Source organism: Acanthaster planci, linkage group LG09 (genome assembly GCF_054643075.1).
Source record: "Acanthaster planci isolate LZ-2023a linkage group LG09, COTS_SCS, whole genome shotgun sequence".
NCBI lineage: Eukaryota > Metazoa > Echinodermata > Asteroidea > Valvatida > Acanthasteridae > Acanthaster > Acanthaster planci.
In genome coordinates, this window is record NC_141785.1 from 14,767,746 (window position 1) to 14,791,664 (window position 23,919).

Here is a 23,919-nt window from a genome sequence, read left to right on the forward strand (position 1 = left end):
AACATTTACTCAAATTATGGTTGCAACTTCCCTATAAAGGTCCTCAGAGCCAATGGTCAAATTTAGGATTGGAAAATACTTTGAAGGTCACACAAGATGAAACAAGAGGAACGCACCTTGGTCTTGAAATATATTTTCCAATTCCCACCTGATGACCCCTAAAAATTCCGATTTTTTTTCTCTAGAGAAAAGTACCTCCAAAGCGGACCTTTCCTTGACTTGACGTGAATTCAAAGCAAAACCACTCTTCCCCCCCCAAAAAAAAAAGATGTATGAGGTCCGTTTTCTTAGGGTCCCACATGCTCAAAGTCCGTCCTCACGAAGACAACACATCATAAACCACACTTGCCGCTTGCGAACTCTAGACTTCGCAGCCTTCAAATCAAACCAGTATGGTTAAGACTCTTTGGGTTTCACTTGATCTTCAAATCAGCTGAAGGATACTCTTCCTTTACCGATAGGATGCACCCTTATGACAGTTTCTTCGACTTGTTGGTGTTTGGAGGACAGTGCTCTTCTTGCGTTCCCGTTCATCAGGCGAACTCTGCCGCGAGACGCAGACTCACTTGGGAACTTCATCATCACTCCTGCAGAAGCGTGACTTGAATGGCAGGGAGGCACGGGGACCCAGCAGCGTTGTTTATGGGGAGAATCTGTCTGCGGGGGTCGACTATGTGAGGAGCAGAGGGGGACTTACCGTCTGTGTGTGTGTGTGGGGGGGTATATTCTGGCCCGTCAGTCCTGTCAGGCTTAACACTCAGCAGTGAACCGGCTTCAGTCGGGGTGTCGACGGGGAGGGGGCATTCGCAGAGAGGGCACGCGCGGGCATCGGGTGTCTGCTCCTAATCAGCAGTGTTCATCCGGAATTTGGACGGCCTCACTTCACGGTTACCCATTGCCGGTTCGTCGAAGTAAAAGGTGAAGGCACAAAATCCGCGGGCCTAAGACTGTCTGTATGGAATGATCACCACTGCAATAATGAACATTGCTAAAGACTATATGAAAAAGAGCTGGTGACGTTCCGAATTTAATCGCAACGCCAATGCTAGAGGTATATCTTAAATATTCCATTGCAAACCATTGAGATTGTTCAAAGCAAGAGATCAGGAGATGAAAGATAGACATGCGCTGATTAGAACCCTTTGTAAATATGACCTTTACAAAAATCCAATCCCGAGTGTTGTCTGATATGAGTCCAGACTAGTTCTGTTCAAATAGAATAAACCTTTTCCATGTTTCACTTGCATGCATTGCAGACAAGGAAAAATCAGTGACACCCCAACAAACCTTGAATTTCCCTCCGTCTTCCCTTCTTGACAGCCTCCCCCCTCCCGTGAAGCGATAATACGGCCGTTTCAAGATAGGGCGCCTCCAAGAGTTTGCAACGCGTTGGCCAATCACAACGCTCGAAATTTGTTGACCCTTTCTAAACGCGCATTGGGTCGACAACTTTCGCCCATTGTGATTGGCCAACGCGTTGCAAACTCTTGGGGGCGCACTATTGTGAAACAGCTGTATTAGAGACCGAACTGGAATACAATATAATTTCTTGGGTCCAAGTCATCACGAACAACTGCTCCCTCTCATCGCCACTATACATATCGAAAATTTCCGTCATACACAAAAACCTCATAGCAAAATTTACCTGAAAACAAAACTTAATACCTACTTGAAAGAAAGGCCCAACTCCAACAAAACTTTTTCTGGGTTCAAAAGAAAAAAACTGATTTTTTAAGGTGTTGCAAAGGAAATCAATTAACTCACCTAGGCAAAAAGGGTGGAGTTCGGCCTTTCTTTTCATGAGGTAGTCAATCCGGGCGATTCAAAATAGTGCACCACTTAGATTTGCAACGCGTTGGCCAATCACGATGCACGAAATCTGTCGACCCTGTGCGCGTTTGGAAAGGGTCGACAGATTTCGCGCGTTGTGATTGGCCAACGCGTTGCAAACTCTTGGAGGCGCACTATTGTGAATCGCCCGTATTATTAAGTGCAAAAACGGAGCTGCTGAAAAACAGACGCATGTCTTGAACTAAGTAAAATATTTAATCAGAAACAACATCAAACACACTATCCAATAAACACACGTTCTGCCGGTTTGGGGGCTCTGATATAATACAGGCAGAAAACTGATGGGCGATTTCATTATTCCTTTTCACACGCTTTCCAATTTCCGTAACATGGCACATCCCGAAAGACGTTGCTCGTTTGGCGCGCACTCACCAATGATCTGACAGTAGAGACGATTCGCGTGCATTATCTTAATTAAAAGTTACGGACACCAGCGCTGTGCCAGCTTCGCACGTCGGCGGTGCTTGCCACGCCGTGAAGGACGTGGAATACTGAGAAACGAAGACCATCCCATGGCATGGCTTGCCAGTTGTAGAGGAGAGACAATTTCCCCCGAGCAACAAATCTGAACCTATTTGCCCCTTTCGAGGTACTGAATAACCATGAACTCTTTTCACGGGGAACGGAGTTTAACGCCAAATGGCTACCTGTCCGGATTGCACTCCCCAGACACTATCTGTAAACCAACACGAATTCTATCCAGAATACAGCTGAGGTTCAATGACCAGTTGATCGTTGACGTTGTGAAGTTCAGAGATGTTTCAGGCACGCATGCACAAAATGTAGCCCTTGGGGAAAGTTGACCAAGGTGGACATATCTGGGGCTCGAAAGTGACGTCTCGGCGCTCGGGATTTCTGTTCTGGAACACTGTTATTACTCGATACAAAATAAATACTAAAAAAAACGTGTAAATGTTCGTGCAACATTCTAATATGTTTCAATACGGATATAGTCTTTGTTCATGCGGGGCGAACTGTCTGAGCTCTCTTGCTATGACACAAGTCCAGGTTGAATTTATACAACCCTCTTGCAGAGCAAAGTCTAAGCAAGACCACCAAGGAAATGTATGGCGCCCTCACCTGACCTATGCGAACACGTTTAGATGGATTAAAATTGGGTAAGAAACTGAAGACTACTTGCCAACCTGTGTAGCCCCTGCGACTGCACGGTGAAGCCGTCAATTACATGTTGGGATGGACAAAAAGTTGACCATACCGTAAAACGTGGTTTTCACATGAAAAAAGAACCACTCTTCGTTACCAGTGTCCGTTCATCAGGCTAGGGGCTAGAGTATAGTTCGTTACATGTTAGCATTATTATGCGTCGGGTTTGATTACGATATTTGAGCGTGGAATACATTTCCATTTACATTTTCTGCTAAGTAACCATTATACGTAACGCGGACGGACAGTAACGACCCAAGAGTTGGCGCTGTGCTGCCAAACTGGTTGTCCACACGTTGAGTCGCTCCATCAGCCTCCGGTTTTATTTGTGGAATTAAAGATAGTTTGTCTGGCGTCTGAATGCATGCTTCAGTCAAAAATACCTATCAGAGTGGTAAGAGAGTAAGGCATGGAAATTATTGCTTTAATAAATAATAAATGGTAGGCCCTTGATGCGTACATGTGTGTCCTCGTAATCCTGTTTGATCGTTATTGGATATTTTCAGTGTATTCGTGGCCAAAGATTCTGCAGGCGGGCGCTCCACCTAACGCTCAATTAACTATTTTGAAGAGTGGCAGACACAAAAGGAGGGCGCTGCTTGAAGTGGGTAGGCCTATACTTGGAGTATAAAGAAAAACAATTTTTCTCAAAACGATAGCCCCTTCCAATTGTGTTTGTCATTTCTCAAATAGACTAATAGGCTTCTCCTGGAAGCCACGTAAAGTTGCACGTTAATCGTTTAGCAACAATAGCGAAACGTTGAGCACGGTGTCCCATGCAGCACCAATCTATTCAACAGTACTACTCTATCCCTTTAATTTGCCAGTGGCGTCACTACGGGTGGGGGGCGTGGGGACACGTCCCCCACCCCAGCAGATGCCTGTGTCCCAAGATTCCCCCCTGGAATCTATGAATAACCCCCGTTGCAGGTGCAGCTTATATTTTTGTGGTTTTCCCCCTTGAAAAAATGTGTGCACCCCCGGGTTCCCCCTAGACATTTAGCCCTGGTTACGCCACAGCACTTTGCGTCTAATAAGAAGACCAATTTCAAGCATGGGCTTCTAAGTACATATACAGTACATCACGTAAACTAAGCCATACAAGGCATACAACTTTTCAACGACAGCGGCAACTCAGACACATATAGCGAGGGGGAGGTACGTGCCCCCCCGGAACTCCCACCCCCTCCCCCAACCTCTCTCAAGAGGAGACTGGCTACGGCACTGGTGCTTGGGTGCACACGCGTTATTATAGCAAGGCCCTGGTTTACTATGGATTTTCAATTTGCCGTTTTGTTCAACATTCCAAGTGCCTTTTATTTTGTAGTTGGCTTTGGCGCTTTATATTCACACTGTTTTCTCTGTGTGGTCCGAGAGTTGCGAAAAAAATCACAAGTTTGCCAAGAATGGGATTCGAACCCATGACTTCTTACTTGTTAGTTTAGTCATCTCAACCAAGTTCCTGTAGTTAAAATTTTACCTTAGTATTTGGTTCAATTAAAATCTTATTTTCAGCTAACATTTTGGAATGTTGAATTGAATATTGAAAATTTGTTGGCCAATAAAATCGGTACAGGAAACTTTTTACTGGAAGGCCTTGAGAATCCATGATGAACCTGTCAGCTGTTGATGCCAATTTTAATAGCAACAGTTTGGTTCAACGAATGTGGCCTCTGCTAATCAGTAGTGTTTGTCGTCAAGAAAAACAAGATCCACTCTTTGCCTGCTCTCTTTAACGTCCGGCTCCATGCCCATACCCAGATCAACATTGATGACCGACCTACATAACCAGCGTCGTGAGCCAAAGTGAACAGCGCCATCTGCTGATCAGGGATCAAGCACAGAGAGAACCAGTCCGTCTGGCATGAATGCCACCATCGACGACGAAACACGACAGCGGCTGCAACAAATCGTACCTACATGTACATGTACATGTATTTGAGTACGTGTAATCGGCCGGCAGGGCATCCTGTGGGGTACAATGATATCTGCAGGTGCGATGGGTGGTGGAAGGGGACTTCTGTTGGATCTGGGGGTCGAGCCAGCCCCTCCTAATACAGAGGCTTTTTTTATTCATTGAAGGCTGGCGTTTTTTTTTGGGGGGGGGGTTCCTTCTCTAAGAGGGAATTTTTAACTGCGCATGTCCCATTCTAGGGTCATTTGCATACGTAATGAGGGTCATGAGAATTCGTGCCAGGCAAACAGCTGTATCATTTCATGAAATTTACGTCTTATTTTCACTCTTTGGAAATAAAAATATCTAACCAAAAATATTTTCATGGTATAGATTAGGCCTTTTCCTAACGTGTTTTGTTAAAATAAAACTAAGAAATATTATTAGAGTGTGTGAAACTCTTTACGTGAGCGGTAATTTGTTTACGTTTTGATGCGATTTTTGAAGGCTCTGGGTGCGCATGGACATCACCATCAACAAAATTCATCATCGTCCTCTTACTGTGGGAAAAACTTCAGCCCCTAATTCAGTCATGAGTTATTTCAGTCACCGAACCAAGACTTGATACAACGATACAAAAATGTGAGCTTTTTTTTATTATTCGATTCATACGAAGACGCTCGCCAAAAAAGGACCAATGACAATGTGGTTGCATATTCAAAGCAATTCCTGCACAAGCGACTGTTTATTGCTCCAATTTATAAGTAGAAAAATATTTTCCACCAGAAGTATGTACACATACGTGCGCTCTCTATCAAAACATACAGGTAGACATGCATACACAGTGATTTTGTTGCTATATTCACGATTACCGTCTAAGGCATAGTGGCCAGGTTAGCTCTGCACACTGCCGTTAATGGATTTTTCTCCCTCGTTAATTGGGTTCTCTTTCTCTGAGCCAAACATTTTATTGCCGCCATTGCATCGATCCTTCACGGACTACACGGATTCTGACCTTTTCAACAATTCTATTTTAAGCCACCGGTCGGCATGGCAACCGCATCAGCGATGCACTGGTTCCCGCGCCTTATTGCACGAAATGCGGGAAAGAGAAATATATCTCTAAACAGGGCAGAATGCCCTTTTTTGCCATGGCATACAGCTTGTGATGTTATCGACACAGATGAGTGAACAAACCAGACCGGTGTTAAGGGTACTGAAATCGGCACTGTGACAAGTTTGCATAGGTAATTAACAAGGCTAGACCATGCAAGTGTGCAGAATACCAAATGTCTTTGCTTTAAAAACTGTGAGAAGTCGCATACATGTATTTATAACAAAAGTCAGCATGTGGAGTGAAGGCGATTTCTTTTTACCTGCAAAACCAAATTTTCACTACACCCTCAGCTAATTTTCAGGAGTAAACGTGCAAGAATAGTGCCCTTTCTAGAGATATATTTCTCGTTCCCATATATAAAGTAGTTTTGCTATTACAGTAATTTTTATCTCGGAATACTTTTTACGTGGACACCCTGTACATGTACACGTACATGTATAAACATGTATTCCATAATAGTCTGTTTGCCGTTTTCTTATTGATAACAATGGTACTGAATAAACGGCCTACGGCATTATAAGTACACACTGCAATTGATCCTCCCAGGCAGTGACAATGAATAATTAACAGGGGAGCCTTGAACTAAAACAGGTATGCAACCTGGTAGTAACTGCAATAGACTGTCTTCATGTGCCCGCCATCTTGAGTTGAAAGCGAGGCGAACCTTTTTCATTTAGGGAACCTGGGAGTAGATATAACAGCGACAAAATGAAATTTCAATACATTTCATTCCATTTTGATAAGATCGATTTAACACTTGTGATGAATTATATCTAAATTGTGAAGCCACACTCTAACAACTGAGAGTGAGGTCTGGAATACAAAACAGTCCGGCACCATCCATTTCAACAGATTAGATTGAATAAGATAGATTCAGGGAACATGATAAAACATGGCTTCCCCCTGAATAAGGTCTGCTAACCGATTCCAACATACTGCTGTTTCAAATTTAAGAATACGATTTCTTCTTTACCTGTTAGTGCTTTACCGCGGTATATGCAATACTCTGATGACAGCAATCACAGTGAAGATTGACAAACGAGAAATATAAATATCCCATTTTTTTTCAGCATGAATGTTTTCTATAAATACACGTTAAAATCACATTGTGACAAATTATACATGCATTTGAACTACCAGTACTTTTCGTCTGTTAGAAAGCCCCCTTTTGGAGTAGAAAATCCGCGGTCCTGTCAAGCAGCATAAAGATCAAACTTAGTTGGTTCTGCTGAAAACGAATTTCCGAAAATGTATCTAAACTAAAACGTACCACTTGTTTTTCACATTGTAATAAAAACATTCATGTTTAATTTAAATGAATTGACGTACAAATCTAACTCAAGAAGCTTATGCCACCCCTGAGTTTGCGTATCCTCACCAGTGAAAAAAGAAAATCAGCAGAGAAAAGAAACCTGTTGGCTAGAGAATGCCACGCAAACAAGTCATCTTGTATTACAGCGCGCCGCCTGAGCCAACCGAACAATGAATAGATTAAGGCGCACCCATTCCGGGTAAATATTTAGCGCTCAATTCTTTTCCCTGCCAGACCCTGCAGACACTCCCGAATAGACCAGCGAACAGGCTTTGCTGCAACAGCTGCTAAACAAAAAATCAACTGGTGAAGGCCAACTGGTTTTTTTTTTACATCATGCATGTACAGTGTATATACAAAATGAAAAGGGGCAGGATTCGTTTGTGTCTGCGGCCATAACGTTTTTTTCGTTCTTCCCATACCTGGCAATAACCATTTCAGCATTTCTTTACATATGTCAGAAAATGAGTACATGTACAAATAAACACAATGTAGAGCTGTCAAATGCTATCGTGAGAGTATGATATCAAACATAGCATTGTTGAGAGAGACCTCATTGAGGAGTTGAAACTATTTGAACACTTTCGAGTTTCGGAGGTTGCACGAGGGATCTTTATTTCTTGGGTTGTGGCAAAAATGATTTCAATTTCAGAGGCAGTGCTTGCAAGCCGATGGGTAGGCTGATTTTAACGCCCCTGATAATGATTTTCTTTACAATTAACACTTCAACAGGCTACTACATCCACGCAAGTAGTCAGTATAAATTTGGCAACTTATACAAAGTAAGAACGAATCGCATATTTTTTTCAAATCTTGAAGTACACAAATTAATGCCTACCCCATACGCATTCTTATATGAAATTAATTTCATAACTTCCATTTTAGCATATAGTCAAAATAAACTGAAATTATGCAGCCAAAATACACGCACTAGATTAACCTAAACCAAAAATGTAAAGATATAGGGGGCCCTACACCATGCCGTCGTCAAATTTGTTTCCTTTACGAATGTGCCAATGAGAACACCGATGCACGTGGGTAAATACTGTACTACAGAAGTCTTGCACTGCTCGATCATTGTGTACTCTGATGCACTTGAGGTGCTCCTCCAGATACACACTGCAGGCACAGAAAGGCAACGGCAATTTGTCTAATTGGATGCATGAGAGGCAGTTCTACTTTATAAATCTAACAGCTGCTGTGTGGTCTGCGTGTACAAACTACGACAATAATACGTGTATTTTTCGGGTATGTTTTCCCTGAAAGAGTGCCCTCCGTGTTGTGCTGAAGACAGATCTACCTATCCCCTAAGCTCGGTTCTGAATTCCCAGCACCGATATTTCACTCAATCAGTTTTCCGCCCACTTTCACAAATATATGTATTTTCATTTGTGGCAAGTTAAACGAAAGTTTTGGAGCCGTACGTCGAGGCAACTTTCACCGGTCAAAATCCCACTTTCACTGCATTTCAAATGCACCCTAATTTGCCACAAAGCATAGGGCCTAATAGCCACACAGCTTATCATCGTGAGTTAAGTAAGTACCTCAATAAAAAGCCATGTTCCATGACTGTCATTTAAGAGCATGTCACCCCAATTCCTGCTGGCGTTCAGGATCCAAACTCACTGTAAATGAAAATCCCTCCAACATGTAAAACACCGTATACATTGTACATATAACTTGTCATCACACGCACGCGTTCCCTCCAATAATACCTTTCGTGAAAAACCTCGGCCTCGTGTGTCCACGCTGGTTTATGGTCAGCCCCTTGTACGTACACGTACACACACGCTTAACGATGATACAAATTAACAGTCCGCCAAGTACACGCAATAACAAACAACAGTGGTCCTTTGCCCTTCCGTGTTTTCAGACAGTCACACGACGTTGAGCACTCAGAATAACGCCGATCAGACTGCGAATAGGGACCAACATAAACATGTCGCCGAGTCTGAGCGGAGTTCTTGACCAACACAACAAACTACGGTATAAGCAAGGGTAACAAATTACACTCAGCGGTGAGAATAACAACGAAAAAAGATGGAAACTACGAAAAAGGATTTCAAGGTGAAAACATGCCAACGTGTTTTTCCTCTTCCTCGGAACGCAAAATTCGTCATCCCCTATTTCACTCTGAATTCAGAAATATCACTGATTTTACATTCACGAGTAAGAACTATCCTTTTCGTCGCGTTCTGAGAAATATCGATAAACCTCCAACTGAGAGCAAGCTTTGGAAACTTTCAAATTCGTTCCTTGTGTCTATAGCCCGTGTAAAGAGAGCATAATATACAAGAAAAAAGACCCTAGTTTAACAACATTCATACCGCAGGCCAAAGCATCACCGGTATAGCAACCATATGGCTCAGAATACCTTTGAAAAAATCTATGAAAATCAATAACTTCAATTTACCTATGCATATTTGCAAAGACGCGATTATCACGTGGGTTGATGTTAGGGTTCATCGCCGTGAGTGTCCAACAGAGAGCAGGTTATTCCGTGTATGTGAGGCACCATTTTCGATTAAATTTGAACTAGCTTTTGCTCACAAGAAAAAGATTGGGTATCTCAGGTTTACAACATAAAAGCGAACTGTTGCCAATCAACTGACGCAAGGAAACAAAATACCTCGTTTGCTAAACTGTCTGCATATCAATGATAATTTTCTACTTTGAACAACCCGCAAATATTTAGTCTGGTTCCGCCACTGTTTGCAGAAAAACTCGTCTTGAAAATAACTGTTCTTAACTACACACACGTTCCACAGGAGGTTATAAAAAAATTAAATACATCCAACGGTCCGAATTAGCATGAGAATGAAAAATTAATGGGGGCAATATTTACATATCGAAAACAGGTGTGCGGATAGCGAATGAATTCAGTTGTGTGATAGGAACTTATGTTATGTTTACATTAAATTAAGACCCAGAAGTCTTAACTAGCATCACCAAAGAAAAAAATCGAAAACTTGTTCCTCTTCTTATGTAAATTACTACATGTAGTTTTAAAAATGAACTGATTTTGAAATGTTGGCCCATTTTCTTACATTATTTAGGGCGACATAAAACCAACTGTGCATGTTTTTGTTTTTTCCTTCTCTTTTGAGTCCTCACATAATAATTACGAGAATATATATATGCCGGTGCAAAACCGAACAATGACGAGGAAAAAGTGAAATGGACACAAAACTAGACCCCCCCCCTTGTGTGAAGAGAGCGAGATTCGTTCCTCGTGTTCCGTCTAGGTATTATCTTGGCAAGAACATCACCACCAGATCCCCACCAATCATTTCTTTATGAATCGACCATCTCACCCGGCATCAAATAGCCTTCTTTTCCATGTCGCCCCCCCCCCAAAGCGACGGTAAAGTGAACAGGGTAGCTTATGTTTTTGATGGTAGCAGTCTATAATATATTGCGGAAAGATTAGATGTGATGTACCATTCCTCAGCCGATTTGTTTTTCGTATACTTTAAGAAAATGAACCTTTTTAGTGGTCATACAGCTAAGAAATTATTATAACCAAACGTTTTCTACGTCATGTAAGAAGGGGTGGTTATTATTTCGTCAAAAACCAGAACAACTTGTTCATTGTTAAACTGATGGGCTCTAGATCCTCGGTATTTCAAAATCTCGAGAGTTTAACGGTAACCTGTTTCTATTCCACATGAAACTTTTAAAAAAAGCCTCTTAAAATATACCACGAACGTCTAAAAACGAGACTCGCATATAGTACAAACATTAGAATTTTTGACATAAGCAACAAAATTAAGTTTCCGTTACTCATGACACATTATAAGTCACCTGTTTTAAAAACGTAGGATAGGAGTGGGTAGGATTTCTATTTATGATTGCCGGGTTTTGCTTAAGTACCAGCATATCTTACACAACTGTGGCATGAGCTTCATTGTACACTTCGTTACTCTTCAATGCCAAATTACAAAGTAATGCGTAATGCTCGTTGTATAATGCCTTGCCATCCAACTGCTTCGTGGGATCGTTTGCTCGAGTGATCCTAAGTTGATTTTGTTTACTTGTTTGCTTTTACAGAGAATTCACCCTCAATAAAATAATTACCCATCCTCAAATGATCTCAGCATCGTCCGCAAACCTCACCGATTTTCTCTTGTTAGATTTGTCGGTGAGGTTCTCTTGAACCTGCTGGTTTTCCTTCGAGTCCGCAGCTTTCTTGCCGTCCATTTTTCTCTCTTTGGGACTCTGCTTTGGGCTCGAGCTCGGACTTTGCTCCTTGACCGTAGACAGCTGCGACTCTCGAAGTAATGTGCTGGGCGAGTCGGACTTCCTGGTGTTGAATCCAACCACCGAAGTCTGCGTGGTTTTGCCGCCCCTGCTCTTAGCGGGTAGCACAGGGCTCTGGTGACTGAAGGATGACGCAGATCGGCTGGACCTCTCCAAGGCGGGACTGTCGCTGCCCTTCATCGGGTAATCGGCCGCTTCGGACCGGGCTGATTTCTCGTCCTCCCGCTTAGCTATGAGTCTGGCAATTTCCGAATTGTTGTTGGCCTCGGTGATACTCGACTGGTGCTGCTCTCCGTGCTCCACGTTCATCCGGATCTTGAGGGTCGAGACGGCCTCTTGCCGGCCACGTGACCGGGGGAGGTTGAGAGACTGCGACCTGAGCAGTCCCTTCTCCCGAGACTGCTGTTGGTTGGATCGCACCGTGGCGTAGTCGTAACTTTTCCGGTAAGCCAGCTGAGTCTCGGGTTCTCCCACGCTGTTGAACATCTCCACCAACTGAAGAGTCAGCGTTTTGGCAGCGGTGGCGGAGTCGCACAGAAACGCATGACACTCATTCTGCTCCTCGGAGTTTTCACTGACGTTCCTCTTCATGATGAAAAAGACTTTCGGGCGAGCAGGGTCCGTTGCCCCAAAGAACATCTTGACTGCCTCCAGGAGGATGCAGTTGTCCGAGGATTCGGAGGGATCTGAGGGGGGAGAAAACCCTTTGATTTTGTTGATCACCAGACCGTTCACGATCACTTCCACGGTGACGCGTTGCGCCTGTTCCTTACCCTCCTTGTAATTCCGGTAGAGCGTGTCCAGTGCCACGGATGCATCGTCCAAGCCAGTGGTCTCAGCCACGGGATGACGCCCCAGGTAAAGGACGGGCATCCTGTCGTTGGACGACGGGGCGAAAGATCCCCGGCTTCGTCTCTTCCAGAACGCCATGTTTGACGGGGACACGACGAACGAACAAGCCCTCCGCCGTGTTCCACTTCAGCGCGTGGTGGCCATAGGGGATCGTAATGAGTATTGATGAAATAATCCAACGTGCATGGCAAACAGCTACCACGGGGTTCCTTCCACTGACACGTCTGCTTGACTACGGTGGCACAGCGCAGGCGCGGGCTACAGTACAATGTATTTATGTATTCATGCGTTGTCATTGTGATGGTACAGCCATAAGGGCATGGCAAGGCCGGTACAAAACGACTGCCGGGCAATGTGTAACCAACAAGAGCCAGCCTGCTACGCAGAAAGTGTCCTATCATGAAAGCACACATGCAAAGTAAACGTACTCGTCAGGAGCCTTTTGTTGTCCCCCAACAATGGGACACAAAGCGGAGTAGGCAGTCCCCCTCGTGAAAAGTTAACCCGGCGTTGGGTGTGTTTGCGTCAGTCGATTCAGTAGACAAGCACACGGCGCTATTGTGGGTGAGCGCACACTGCGATAAGGGGCGTTCAACAACTTTCACGTCAGAGGCACAATTTTCCTTTTTTCCCTCTTGATGCGTGAACAAATTGTAACAAATAGTCACCCGACGACACAACGTTTATCCACACCCATGTACAAAATGCAGTGAACAGATTATCACAAAGTTGGTCTTAAATTAACGGCCATGTGTTGCCACCCGTCTGTTCCGCATGTCCAGCGGTGCTAAAGCGACGTTGGCCCTGTGCCGTGACAGTGTCGACCATCATGTCAAGATTATGTCAAACCGACTTCTCGGAAATCATCCATTCACCTGCACTCAAAGTGACAATTCAATTAGGCATACAAACTGAGCGGAGAATTACAGCGTTGCGACCCTATTACCATCATAGATAGGTCCCCTTTTTTCAAAACTTGTTAATTAAAAGGCTGCCCATCCATGTGTAATCCCACAAGGAAAGGCAACCAGTAATTCACTAAGAATGCTTGTTTAAAGACTGCAACGCGGCAGATTTGCCAGATGAAGAGTGAATTTTTATTCTTGCATCGTTCTGCTGGAAACTGAGATAATAAAATCATGGTTAACGACAGGACCACAATAATGGTATACGCGTATTCGAGGAACGGAATGTGCAGCTCATGGCTGTCCTCAGTACCATTTTGCATGGTTGTTTTATGCAAAACACCGAATAAGCAAGGTGCATTCAGCATGATTGTGGTCGTGTGTACATAAGGAATTTTCCTAATTAAGCTAACTGTTCAAAACTCTGATCCCACCACCCACCGCATACGCTTCCCAAATCCTTTCTGATGTTCTTATGGGCATTAAAATATTAAATGCATGTTCTTAAGGAAACGTACTGCAATAGGAAATGCAAATACTCAAATTCAAATGTGACCGTTTATTTGTAAAATTTGAAAGCCCGCTTAGGTTCAATTAGACGTGAGGAGCAACTGTACTGCAATGGCAAACTGCGGACAGACTCGCATATAAATTTCACTCCATCGAAAAGACAGACACACACTGACAAATTATAGGAAAACGAAGGAAAATAGCAATGTAGTGAAGCTTACAATATGAGACAGAGGAAGGTACGTGAATAAAGTCTTCTCAGTTATATTCAATGATTGATCAACACCCAGGTGTTGAAACTCAAAACATGAGTCAAAACGTTCGGTCAAGGACTACGAACTTGGTGTGAGTCATTCTGGTTGTTTTCGGGGTGTTGCTTTAAAGGGCCCATGACCCGAAATTTACTCGAAAACTTTTTTATGTCTAACTTTTTACTTCTCTTCGATGTATGAAAAGTGTTGAGGTCCCTTTTGGGTTTATCTCACAGAAAAAGTACACTTTTGTACACAGTCATAAAATGCCCATGCCTTCTTTTCTGACTGTGAGGGCGCCGTTGCTGGAATGTCATCTCAGGATAGGAAGACATGGCCCACTGGGGGATTCTGTTCAAACTGTGAACCCAAACTTTGCCACTAGAAACAAGTTGCCCCAAATATTTTGCATTATGGCCCAATGACATGCAAAGAAGGAGTCACTGAGGAAAAGAAAAGTCAGGACTGCAAAATCTCAAATATTCTGGCCAATGTCGTAGTGAAGACTATCACAAGCGATTGAAGTGAATGCTATCACCTCTTTTTTTTCGAGAAAGATTCTGCTAGGATCCAGCAGTCAGGCCCTCCTTATTTTGTGATTTGTATTTTAGGTCACTGTTGTCAGCAAGCAGTTTGCAGCAATTTTGTATTACATACGTCCATTTTTATTTGCGTACGGCTTGTATTCAAAAAGAGGTAAATTTCAAGGGTATTTATACGCAACTCGAAAACTACCAGAAGTCTTTTTGGCACTCTGTATCCATCGTGCAAAAGTAAAGAAATATGAATTTCTTCTTTCAAACATTGTAAACAAATATCTGTCACTTATGTTACAGAAGTCGGGACGACCATGTTCAGTCACAGGTCACCTCCTTCCACAAGATATTAACAACGTGAACAATCACAAAGGAATACTTTTGGCAGAGTTCACTTGAGTAGCTTGTAAACTGTAAGGCAAAAAAGCTGTGATATTTTCCTTAAACATTAATGTCTCAAATGCAATTTCCCTTAGCATAAGAATGAGAAGGCGCCAAAATGCCCTTAAAGTGGCAAAATGAAAATTGTAATGAGGAGTAACTGGCACATGGATTGATCATGTTTATGTCATATGGAGTGATTTAAAAAATCACACTGCACGGCCCTTTAAGGGTTGGAGCGTTTCATACTGCGCCTCCAAATACGGTGGTTTTGTACCTATCCATTGTCAAGACTTATTCAACACATGCTTTGGTGTTTTTCGGCACCTTCATTCAAGGTTCCCTGTGGCTTTATCCTTACATTTAGTGTGACGTAGCGTCTCGGCCAAGACAATGAACTAAACCACGGGAAGAATGAGCCCCTCTTCGACTGGAAACATTCTAGCCGGTACATGTACACGTTTCGAGTAATTTCTATCTGAATCATTCGGAGTGTAACTTTGGAGGGGCATTTTGAAAGCCGCTAAACTGGAATGGTGTATTTCAAAGCAAACGCTTGTACTTCCGCGTGGATGGAAATTGAACAATTGAACCATAAATTCTGATGGCTGTTGCAAAACATACGAAACGAAATGCTACTGTACGGTCCCACCCGTTAGTCGAAGTGGTGCGTTAAGACGGAGGAGTCAATATTGGGCCAAAGCTTATAAATTTCACGGAGAGGCCCAAAACCGGCCTGAGAAATCGTAAGCAGAGCTGCATTCAGAGACCACAGAAGCACACTGTGAGGGAGAACACTTGTCCACGAAACTTTGCTTTGCAAGATTTGCAAGATTTGTGGAACCATTTTATTGTGGGGGGCAAACTTGTTTTTAAGGGGGGCAAAATTTGGAATTTTTTTAAAGTAACCTTTTACGGCTTATCTGAGGGGTGAGACTATCTTTGGCGCCTTTTATACGCTTTAATTTTTGAATGATGGAAATTAAGTTGGCCAAAAAATCGCCCTTTTCTCAGTAACAAATAAAAAATGACCGGGGGGGGGAGGATGCCCCCTTTCCAACCCCGGATCCGCCCTTGGAAGTTTCTTGCCTTATGCAATGCAATCACTTTCAGTGTTTGCTGGCTAACGTATCAACGATGGCAACAGTTCTGTGTACACCAAGCCATACCTCGAATTGCACAGGGTTGCTTTCTTTTGAACGACATAAAAGCAACACATCGGGGCTCCAACAAACCGTTTAGAGAAAACCACAAATAATAAAGTAGGTGCTTTCGGCAGCCCTGAGGGTATGACAAATAGTGAAGTTGTCACACGTTACATGTTCTTTTCCACCTGTTAAACACTATGCCTATGGCGAACAGGAAAAAAGATCAAAGCTACAACCATTGCGTTCAACCGACAAAGTCGAATTTTGCGCCGAAAATATGGGAAGTATTTGTGTGCGTCTCCTTGCGACTGTCGAAGTTTGTAACCAAGGACAATATGACACAGAAACGGCCCACAGACGACATGTCCTGAAATAATCTTTACTGAGTGAGCGCCTCGTTATCTTGGGATAATCCCGATTACCCTATTCAATGACCAATTACCCACAAGGTATATGCAAGGCTAATTGGTGAAAGTCTAGACTAACAATCTCCGACTTTTTGTGCTGGCTTTGGTGAGGGCGACAGTAAGGCCATGTGCGATTTGAAATCTTCCTTGCAGATGTCTAATAAAGTTCAAGCTCCATTGCTTCTAAGATACCACGGCCATGAAGCATTTTCCAATATAATTGTGATAACTGGTTGCAGGCGATCGTTATTTCTAAGATTTTCGAGTAACTAACGACTGAAAGTCCTTTAGGCCTGATATAATCGCCCAGACTGGCAAATTATGACGGTAATTGCACAGCAGGTAATTATTTTCCGATCGTGGGATCGGGAACAGCTTTTGTGGCCAAACTGTTGGAAAAATCTCTTTGGCACAACGGGAGTGAATAGGTCCAAACAGATTTGAATGAAGTCAATCAAACGAACAGCCACAAAACACGCGTGGACAGCAAAACTAAAAGATTTGACCTTCCATACGGCTGACGGCGTATAAAAGATGAAGAATGGGGAAATATTAAATTCTGAAAAACTGCGACAAAATAAATTGTTGAATTTAATGTTTAATGCACTGGTTGCGCAGATTGAGCTGATTTAAGAGACGAAAAATGTGCGTCATAACAACCATCGGAAATTTGGACACTACAGGACATACAATGGGAGAGAAGTACTGTAACATTATGAAATATAGTCACAAAAATTACGAAGCTCAGGACAGTATTTAAATCTCAAGAAATACTAGCCATATTCCGTCGAATTTTGTGAGTTCACTGCTGTGAGTGGGACTTTTTACCATAAACGAGAGCTCGTGTTGATATCAATAAAGATTTGTAAGCATTTTCGCGGGTTCCACCCAATGTTCCCTGTCCCTGTCTTCCCCAGTCCCTATGTTCCCTGATATTCCCCAGTCCCTATGTTCCCTGATATTCCCCAGTCCCTATGTTCCCTGATATTCCCCAAGTATATGCTCCCCACTCCCTGTTCCCCGATGTTCCAAGTCTCTATGCTCCCCACTCCCTGTTCCCCGATGTTCCAAGTCTCTAGGTTCCTCGGTGTTCCTCAGTCCACTTGCTCCCCACTCCCTGTGTGCCCTGAGTGTTCCCCAGCTCCTATGTTCCCTTGTTCCCCAGTGTGCTCCAGTCCACATGCTCCCCACTCTCTGTGTGCCCCGAGTGTTCCCCAGCTCCTATGTTCCCTTGTTCCCCAGTGTTCTCCAGTCCACATGCTCCCCACTCCCTGTGTGCCCCGAGTGTTCCCCAGCTCCTATGTTCCCTTGTTCCCCAGTGTGCTCCAGTCCACATGCTCCCCACTCCCTGTGTGCCCCGAGTGTTCCCCAGCTCCTATGTTCCCTTGTTCCCCAGTGTGCTCCAGTCTACATGCTCCCCACTCCCTGTGTGCCCCGAGTGTTCCCCAGCTCCTATGTTCCCTTGTTCCCCAGTGTGCTCCAGTCTACATGCTCCCCACTCCCTGTGTGCCCCGAGTGTTCCCCAGCTCCTATGTTCCCTTGTTCCCCAGTGTTCTCCAGTCCACATGCTCCCCACTCCCTGTGTGCCCCGAGTGTTCCCCAGCTCCTATGTTCCCTTGTTCCCCAGTGTTCTCCAGTCCACATGCTCCCCACTCCCTGTGTGCCCCGAGTGTTCCCCAACTCCTATGTTCCCTTGTTCCCCAGTGTGCTCCAGTCCACATGCTCCCCACTCCCTGTGTGCCCCGAGTGTTCCCCAGCTCCTATGTTCCCTTGTTCCCCAGTGTGCTCCAGTCCACATGCTCCCCACTCCCTGTGTGCCCCGAGTGTTCCCCAGCTCCTATGTTCCCTTGTTCCCCAGTGTGCTCCAGTCAATATGTTCTCCAAAACTTTAGAAAGAAAGGGCTCATTCTATGTTGAACATTGAGAGGGGGGACATAGGGACAGGGGAATATCGCTACAAACTTATTTGCAAGAAATGACTCGTGCAAGGTTATAACGGTATTTTGGTTAGCTCATCGCCAAGCCATCAGCCTATTTGCAGTTTGGCGAAATTTTGCGCCAACACAAAACCTTTTATCCAAACCAAATAGCACCCTCCTTTTGTGTCGGGCATACATCAAATAGGCTAATGCAAATGTGCCTTTTGACAGGGAACACTTGGCCCAAAATCTTTAGATCAACCGCCAACAGGTGGACTTTCTAAAAGCACGTGCCTATGAGGCGCCCTTTAAGACTTTATTAATACAAAAAAATCAAACGAAAAAGTGTCGAAACTAATATATATAGGACGAAAGTGAAATAAATCTAAAACAAATACATAAAGGACGAATAAAGTATATATAGGACAAAACTAATACATAAAGTACGAAACCAATCTATATATATGACAAAAGTAGATTTAAAGGACAAGGGTGATTTATATAGGACGAAATTAATAAATGTACGACAAAACTCATATATAAAAATAGAACGAAAACAATATATAGGATAAAACCAGTATATGAAACTAATATATTTAGGACGAAACTAAAAAATATAGAGCTAAACTAAAAAATTTAGAACGAAACTGATAAATAGGTCAAGCGCCGCCACCTTGACGACAAACCGGCTGTGATGCAGAGCAAAATGTAAAATAGATCGAACAAAAACGTAAAATATAAAGAACGAAAACGTAAAATATATACCCCCTTGGCAATGGGCCTAGGCCTACTGCTACTAGTAACGTGCTACTCGCGTAATGCCCGACACTGGGCAGCAGTCCCCCTGGCGCCGGAGGCTGACTGTCAATAACGTGGTCAATCACAATCGGCATGATCTGGCAGCAACCGGCAACGTTACAGTGTGGCCTAACCGTGACGAGGGGCTTTCTCGGTTGTTCTGTATGACCCTAGCATTTCGGAACAATATTGAGAAAGCTCTGCATCACTTCGGAACAATTGACAAAGCTCTACATCAGGGTCAGGAGCGACGTTCACGAACCCGGCGGTCGGTAGATGGCGCCTTGTCATATATATTTTGCTCTATATCGCAACCGGTCTGGCGTCGAGGGGGTAGCGCTTCGCCCTATTATTAGTTTCGTTCTATATTTATTAGATTCGTTCTATATTTATTGCTTTCGTGATTTTTATATACGATTTGTTGTAGGTTTCGTCTCATATAAACCACCTTGTCCTTAAATGCACTTTTGTCTTGATATACATAGACTGGTATCGTACTAATGTATTAGTTTTGTGTGACATATATTTCCTTTAAATATTTGTTTTAGATTTATTTCACTTTCGTCCGATATTATATTAGTTTTGGTATATACATGTTTATATTATTTCCGGTTGATTTTTTTGTACCAATGCAGCCAAAAGGACGCTCCATACGTGCCGCCGCTTTGGTTCATAGCCTAATGCGCTCATCAGCCGCAAAGCGTAACCAACCCGGATTCGAAATCCTAACGGTATGATTGAGAGTTACAAACTTGAACCACTTGGCCATATCCCTCGGCAAGATTGTATTGGGAGATTAGGACTAAGGGTGCATTGAGAATCATGTAGGGCTCATAGGGAAAAATCAGGGTTTCTTTGTCTTTGTGGAATCTTGGGAGTAAGGTGAATGAAGTATAGTTCCTAAACTTCTCCTTCCCTTATTATGCTGCTTCCTCCCTAAGGATCAGACAATGATCAGACTGAAGCCTGCACCGCCACAGCTGTCTAATTGGACAAACACTTGCAAAAGGACTTGCAACTCTTCTGTTCAGCAAATACTTGGGCATATTCGCCATAGCACCTTTCCCAAATACTTTACTCGTAACAAGAGCCGCCCTTGACAGACTCCACGGATAATACGTCATCCCATGCTGCAATATAGCGCCTTGCGTATGGTGTGCTTGATGGTAGGGTGTTTGCGTTAATTCAAATCATCTCATACCAATGTAAACGGGGAAATTAAAGGTCATTGGTCGGCCCTGAAACATGAAACTGATTGTAAGTTAATTGCTGGCCAGCGTCCACAAAAATGCACTGTTTACAGAGAGATACAAACACATTTTTGCCTATAGTTTCATTGGGATTCGTGCAACATTTGATTCAATTTTTCGTACACAAAGAACGGAAAAAGTACCCAGCAATCACGGTGAAACATTATCTCTATTAATTCTAATATACGATAGTGTTAGTGCGTGTAAAGATTCCGAAACTCAGGCCGTGTCTGAAACGGGCTTCCAGAATTACGGCTAGGCCTAGTGTCTGCGCGTCTCCACACATTTCCAATGGAGCGAAGACCTAGACCTAGCTCCAGACAAGAGATTCGGATATGATGTGGCCTCAGTGCAAATAGACAACACTGTGACATATTTCGTAATAAGTATACAGACCCTCAAAAAGGTCAACTTTTTCCAAGATTTAGGAACTAACAAGTAAATATAAGTTTCAGAGGGGTCTAGTCTTTTGCTTACAGTTTTGTTGAACTGAATATTCTCCAGTCTGCTGTTTTCCGCTGTCTCTCAATTGGGTTATTTTCTACCGAACAATAACAATTTACAGCCACGTGGACGGGTACGATGCAACCCAAATGGTAAGCGTGCACCCCAGTAAATAAATTCCCACAAACACCAGTGATAAATCTCTATACACTGTACTTCAAAATTCTTTTAAAAATACAACATAAAATGATGATCAACAAGTCGACTTCAGTTTCATGTTCCTGTCAATTTTTGGTGGGTTGATCAATGACTCTTTAAGAAACTCTCACCTAAAGCAGACCAAAAACGAAGGAAATTTCCCAATAGGAAAGTAACCATTTTGAAACAGCATCTCTCTGCACTACTGTATAAGTAGTGCCACTTTCGGAACCGATCGTATCCAAAATGCTCACAATTGGAAGCTCTGTGAGTCCGAGCCAGATGCTCAATGCTATATTTCTTCATTTCCCCAATTACGTGGCTATCGTGAGTCTGATAATGCCTTGAGTGTATAACTCAGCGGACAAACTTTGGCATATTTACGGACAATGGCAACAGCGCCCTCTGGCAGATGGGGTCTCTATTTTCCCTTTTCTAATTTCTAAGTCAGCAGAACCTTTTAGCAAATGGTGAGAGCTCCCTCTCGCTATCGGGACAAATTATTACTCATGTTGGTTCCAGCTTATGGGCCTCGAACTGGACCAAGAGAGGGCGCTATTTCTTAACAATCATCGCGGAGGGTTGCAAGCCAGTAAATAAACTATCATAGCCAACAGTGATAAACACCTGAACTTCAAAAATTTGGGAAATATACTCACGAGTTTCTCAGGCGTTCGAGATGCACATCAAATTAAAGCCCTTTTTATTGTTAGCTTTGTTTTCAAATTTCCATTCATTAAGCCACGACTTTGAAGTTTTTCCACGGAAGGTCACCCCTAAAAAGCACTCGTGAAGTCCCACGCCAGTTTGAAATATTGATGCTCACACTTCTCGAAAAATAGGCCGTTTTCGGGCACTGGTTTCTTCCAAATCTCAGTCAGACACAAGCTGGTATTCGTTTTGCTCGCTTAAACCTGTCTTTTCTACAAATCTTCAAGTTCACGGGCCACAAAATTCTCTACTTCGTAGCGAGGTTCTGTGCATACAAATTGTGATTTGGCCCGAGCAAGACGTTGTCGGCCTATTTACTGACCTGCAACCGGAGGCTCCTTTGGTACTAACTGCGCATGGCTGGTTCACAAACGCAAGCGTTGCAGTCACATCGCTACCCAACAGATGGAGTATTCACATCTATGTGGCTCTTTTCAACCGATGAGGGAGTGCTTTTGCTCGAGGCGGATAATTTTGACTCTCGTCAAATTCCGTCTCACAGCGGCAGGGGGCCCTGTCGGTTGTCAGAGCTTCGTGCCGTTAAAAACTGTCATGTACATGACGTTCAATTAATCTGATTTGTCAGGGTAAGAACTAGAAAAGAACCAGCGGCCTCCAAAAATGAAGTTACGTAGAGAGCCACAAATGAACTTATTATCCGTTTGACCCGATAAAAGTGATTTATCGTTTTAAAAGTTACAAAATCACATCGTTAGGGAGCACTTGGCGTGGACTTGCAGTGCTCTGGTGATCCAGATGACAGGATTTCCAGACCGCATACCCATATATTCATTTCACAGCTTGTATTTCGACTGATCAAAGTTTAGATTGAAAAACGAGTCACGAATGTTTAAACATTCTTGCCACATTTGGAGATTTTGGGACACCAAACTGTATGACCACAAAAACTTGACATGTTTTTATAGCCAAAAAAGTCTCTTTTTCTCATGCACCATAAAATTATTTTTGCTAATTTAATTGTTTACAGAAGTTAGACCAGGCGAATTGATCATGAACATATTATTCCAAATAAGAACAACTCTCGCATATTGGTTTCAATGAATATATCAAGGCTTTATTCTGAATAATAAATTTGTTTTAAAATGAACTTTTAGAGAAAAGTGAAAATTACTAAAAATTCAAAAATGTATCAATATTATTTGAAAAAATAAGACGCGTTTTCTATACATACATGTAAATGTTACAAATATTGAAGGCGAGAAAACTGCCGGTCATTAAATTTGCAATGATCTGATTTAATATGCCCTCACATTTCAACACCATAAGCTAGTCCGGCGTTTCAAAACCTAAAGCATTCGAGAACAAAGCACGCGGATGTATATTAACATGTCCAGCAGTACTTGCGAGTCAGATGGGGCTGCGCTGATAAGGCCGACCACGCGCCAACAATGGCGGTGCGCATGCGCTGCGCTTCAGAGGGGTATCGAGACGTTAATTTACAACATACATGTAGGCCTTTGTCTTACAGCAGCTTTTGAAGAGCTTTAGGCACTACTTTTTACCTTGTTCTTTAATGTCAATTCTGTAGCCAACTTTTCTAGCATATGAAAGGATTTGGCGCAATAGCCCGTCTTTCAATGTTAGCTTGTTAAAGTCAAAGAAAAACGCGCTGACAGAGAAGGGATATGAAAAAATAAGGAAAATGGCCCATTAGTTGCGGCAAATGCGGGGAAGCTTTACTTTCCTTTAGATTTAAAATAATCACCAAATAAAGTGAAGTTACACTGTACATGCAGTGCACGTCTCGATCCACTCCTGAAGCTTCGGCTGCGTATTTTTTGCGCAAAGCGCGATGTCCTTTCCAGTCTTAAATTAAGAACGGTTTATCAACGGCTCGCAGTTACCTTTCAGAGTGATCGAGTCCGCTGCGTGTGAGTATATCACACACTTGTATAACGTATAATCGCAAATTTCATCATATTAAGCCGATGATAATTGCTTGTTATTTTGACAACACACTTTTGTCACAAAGGTGAACAGCAACCATTGG

General features: G+C 43.1%; 1 protein-coding gene across 1 annotated transcript; it reads right to left on the reverse strand.

Annotated features, from left to right (window-relative positions):
- Nucleotides 1-5,618: 5,618 nt before the first annotated feature.
- LOC110982239 (uncharacterized) lies at nucleotides 5,619-13,138 on the reverse strand. The gene has a single exon (XM_022240530.2). It carries the CDS (start codon nucleotides 12,526-12,528, stop codon nucleotides 11,422-11,424), a length of 1,107 nt encoding a protein of 368 aa, XP_022096222.2. The 5' UTR covers nucleotides 12,529-13,138; the 3' UTR covers nucleotides 5,619-11,421.
- Nucleotides 13,139-23,919: the final 10,781 nt, after the last annotated feature.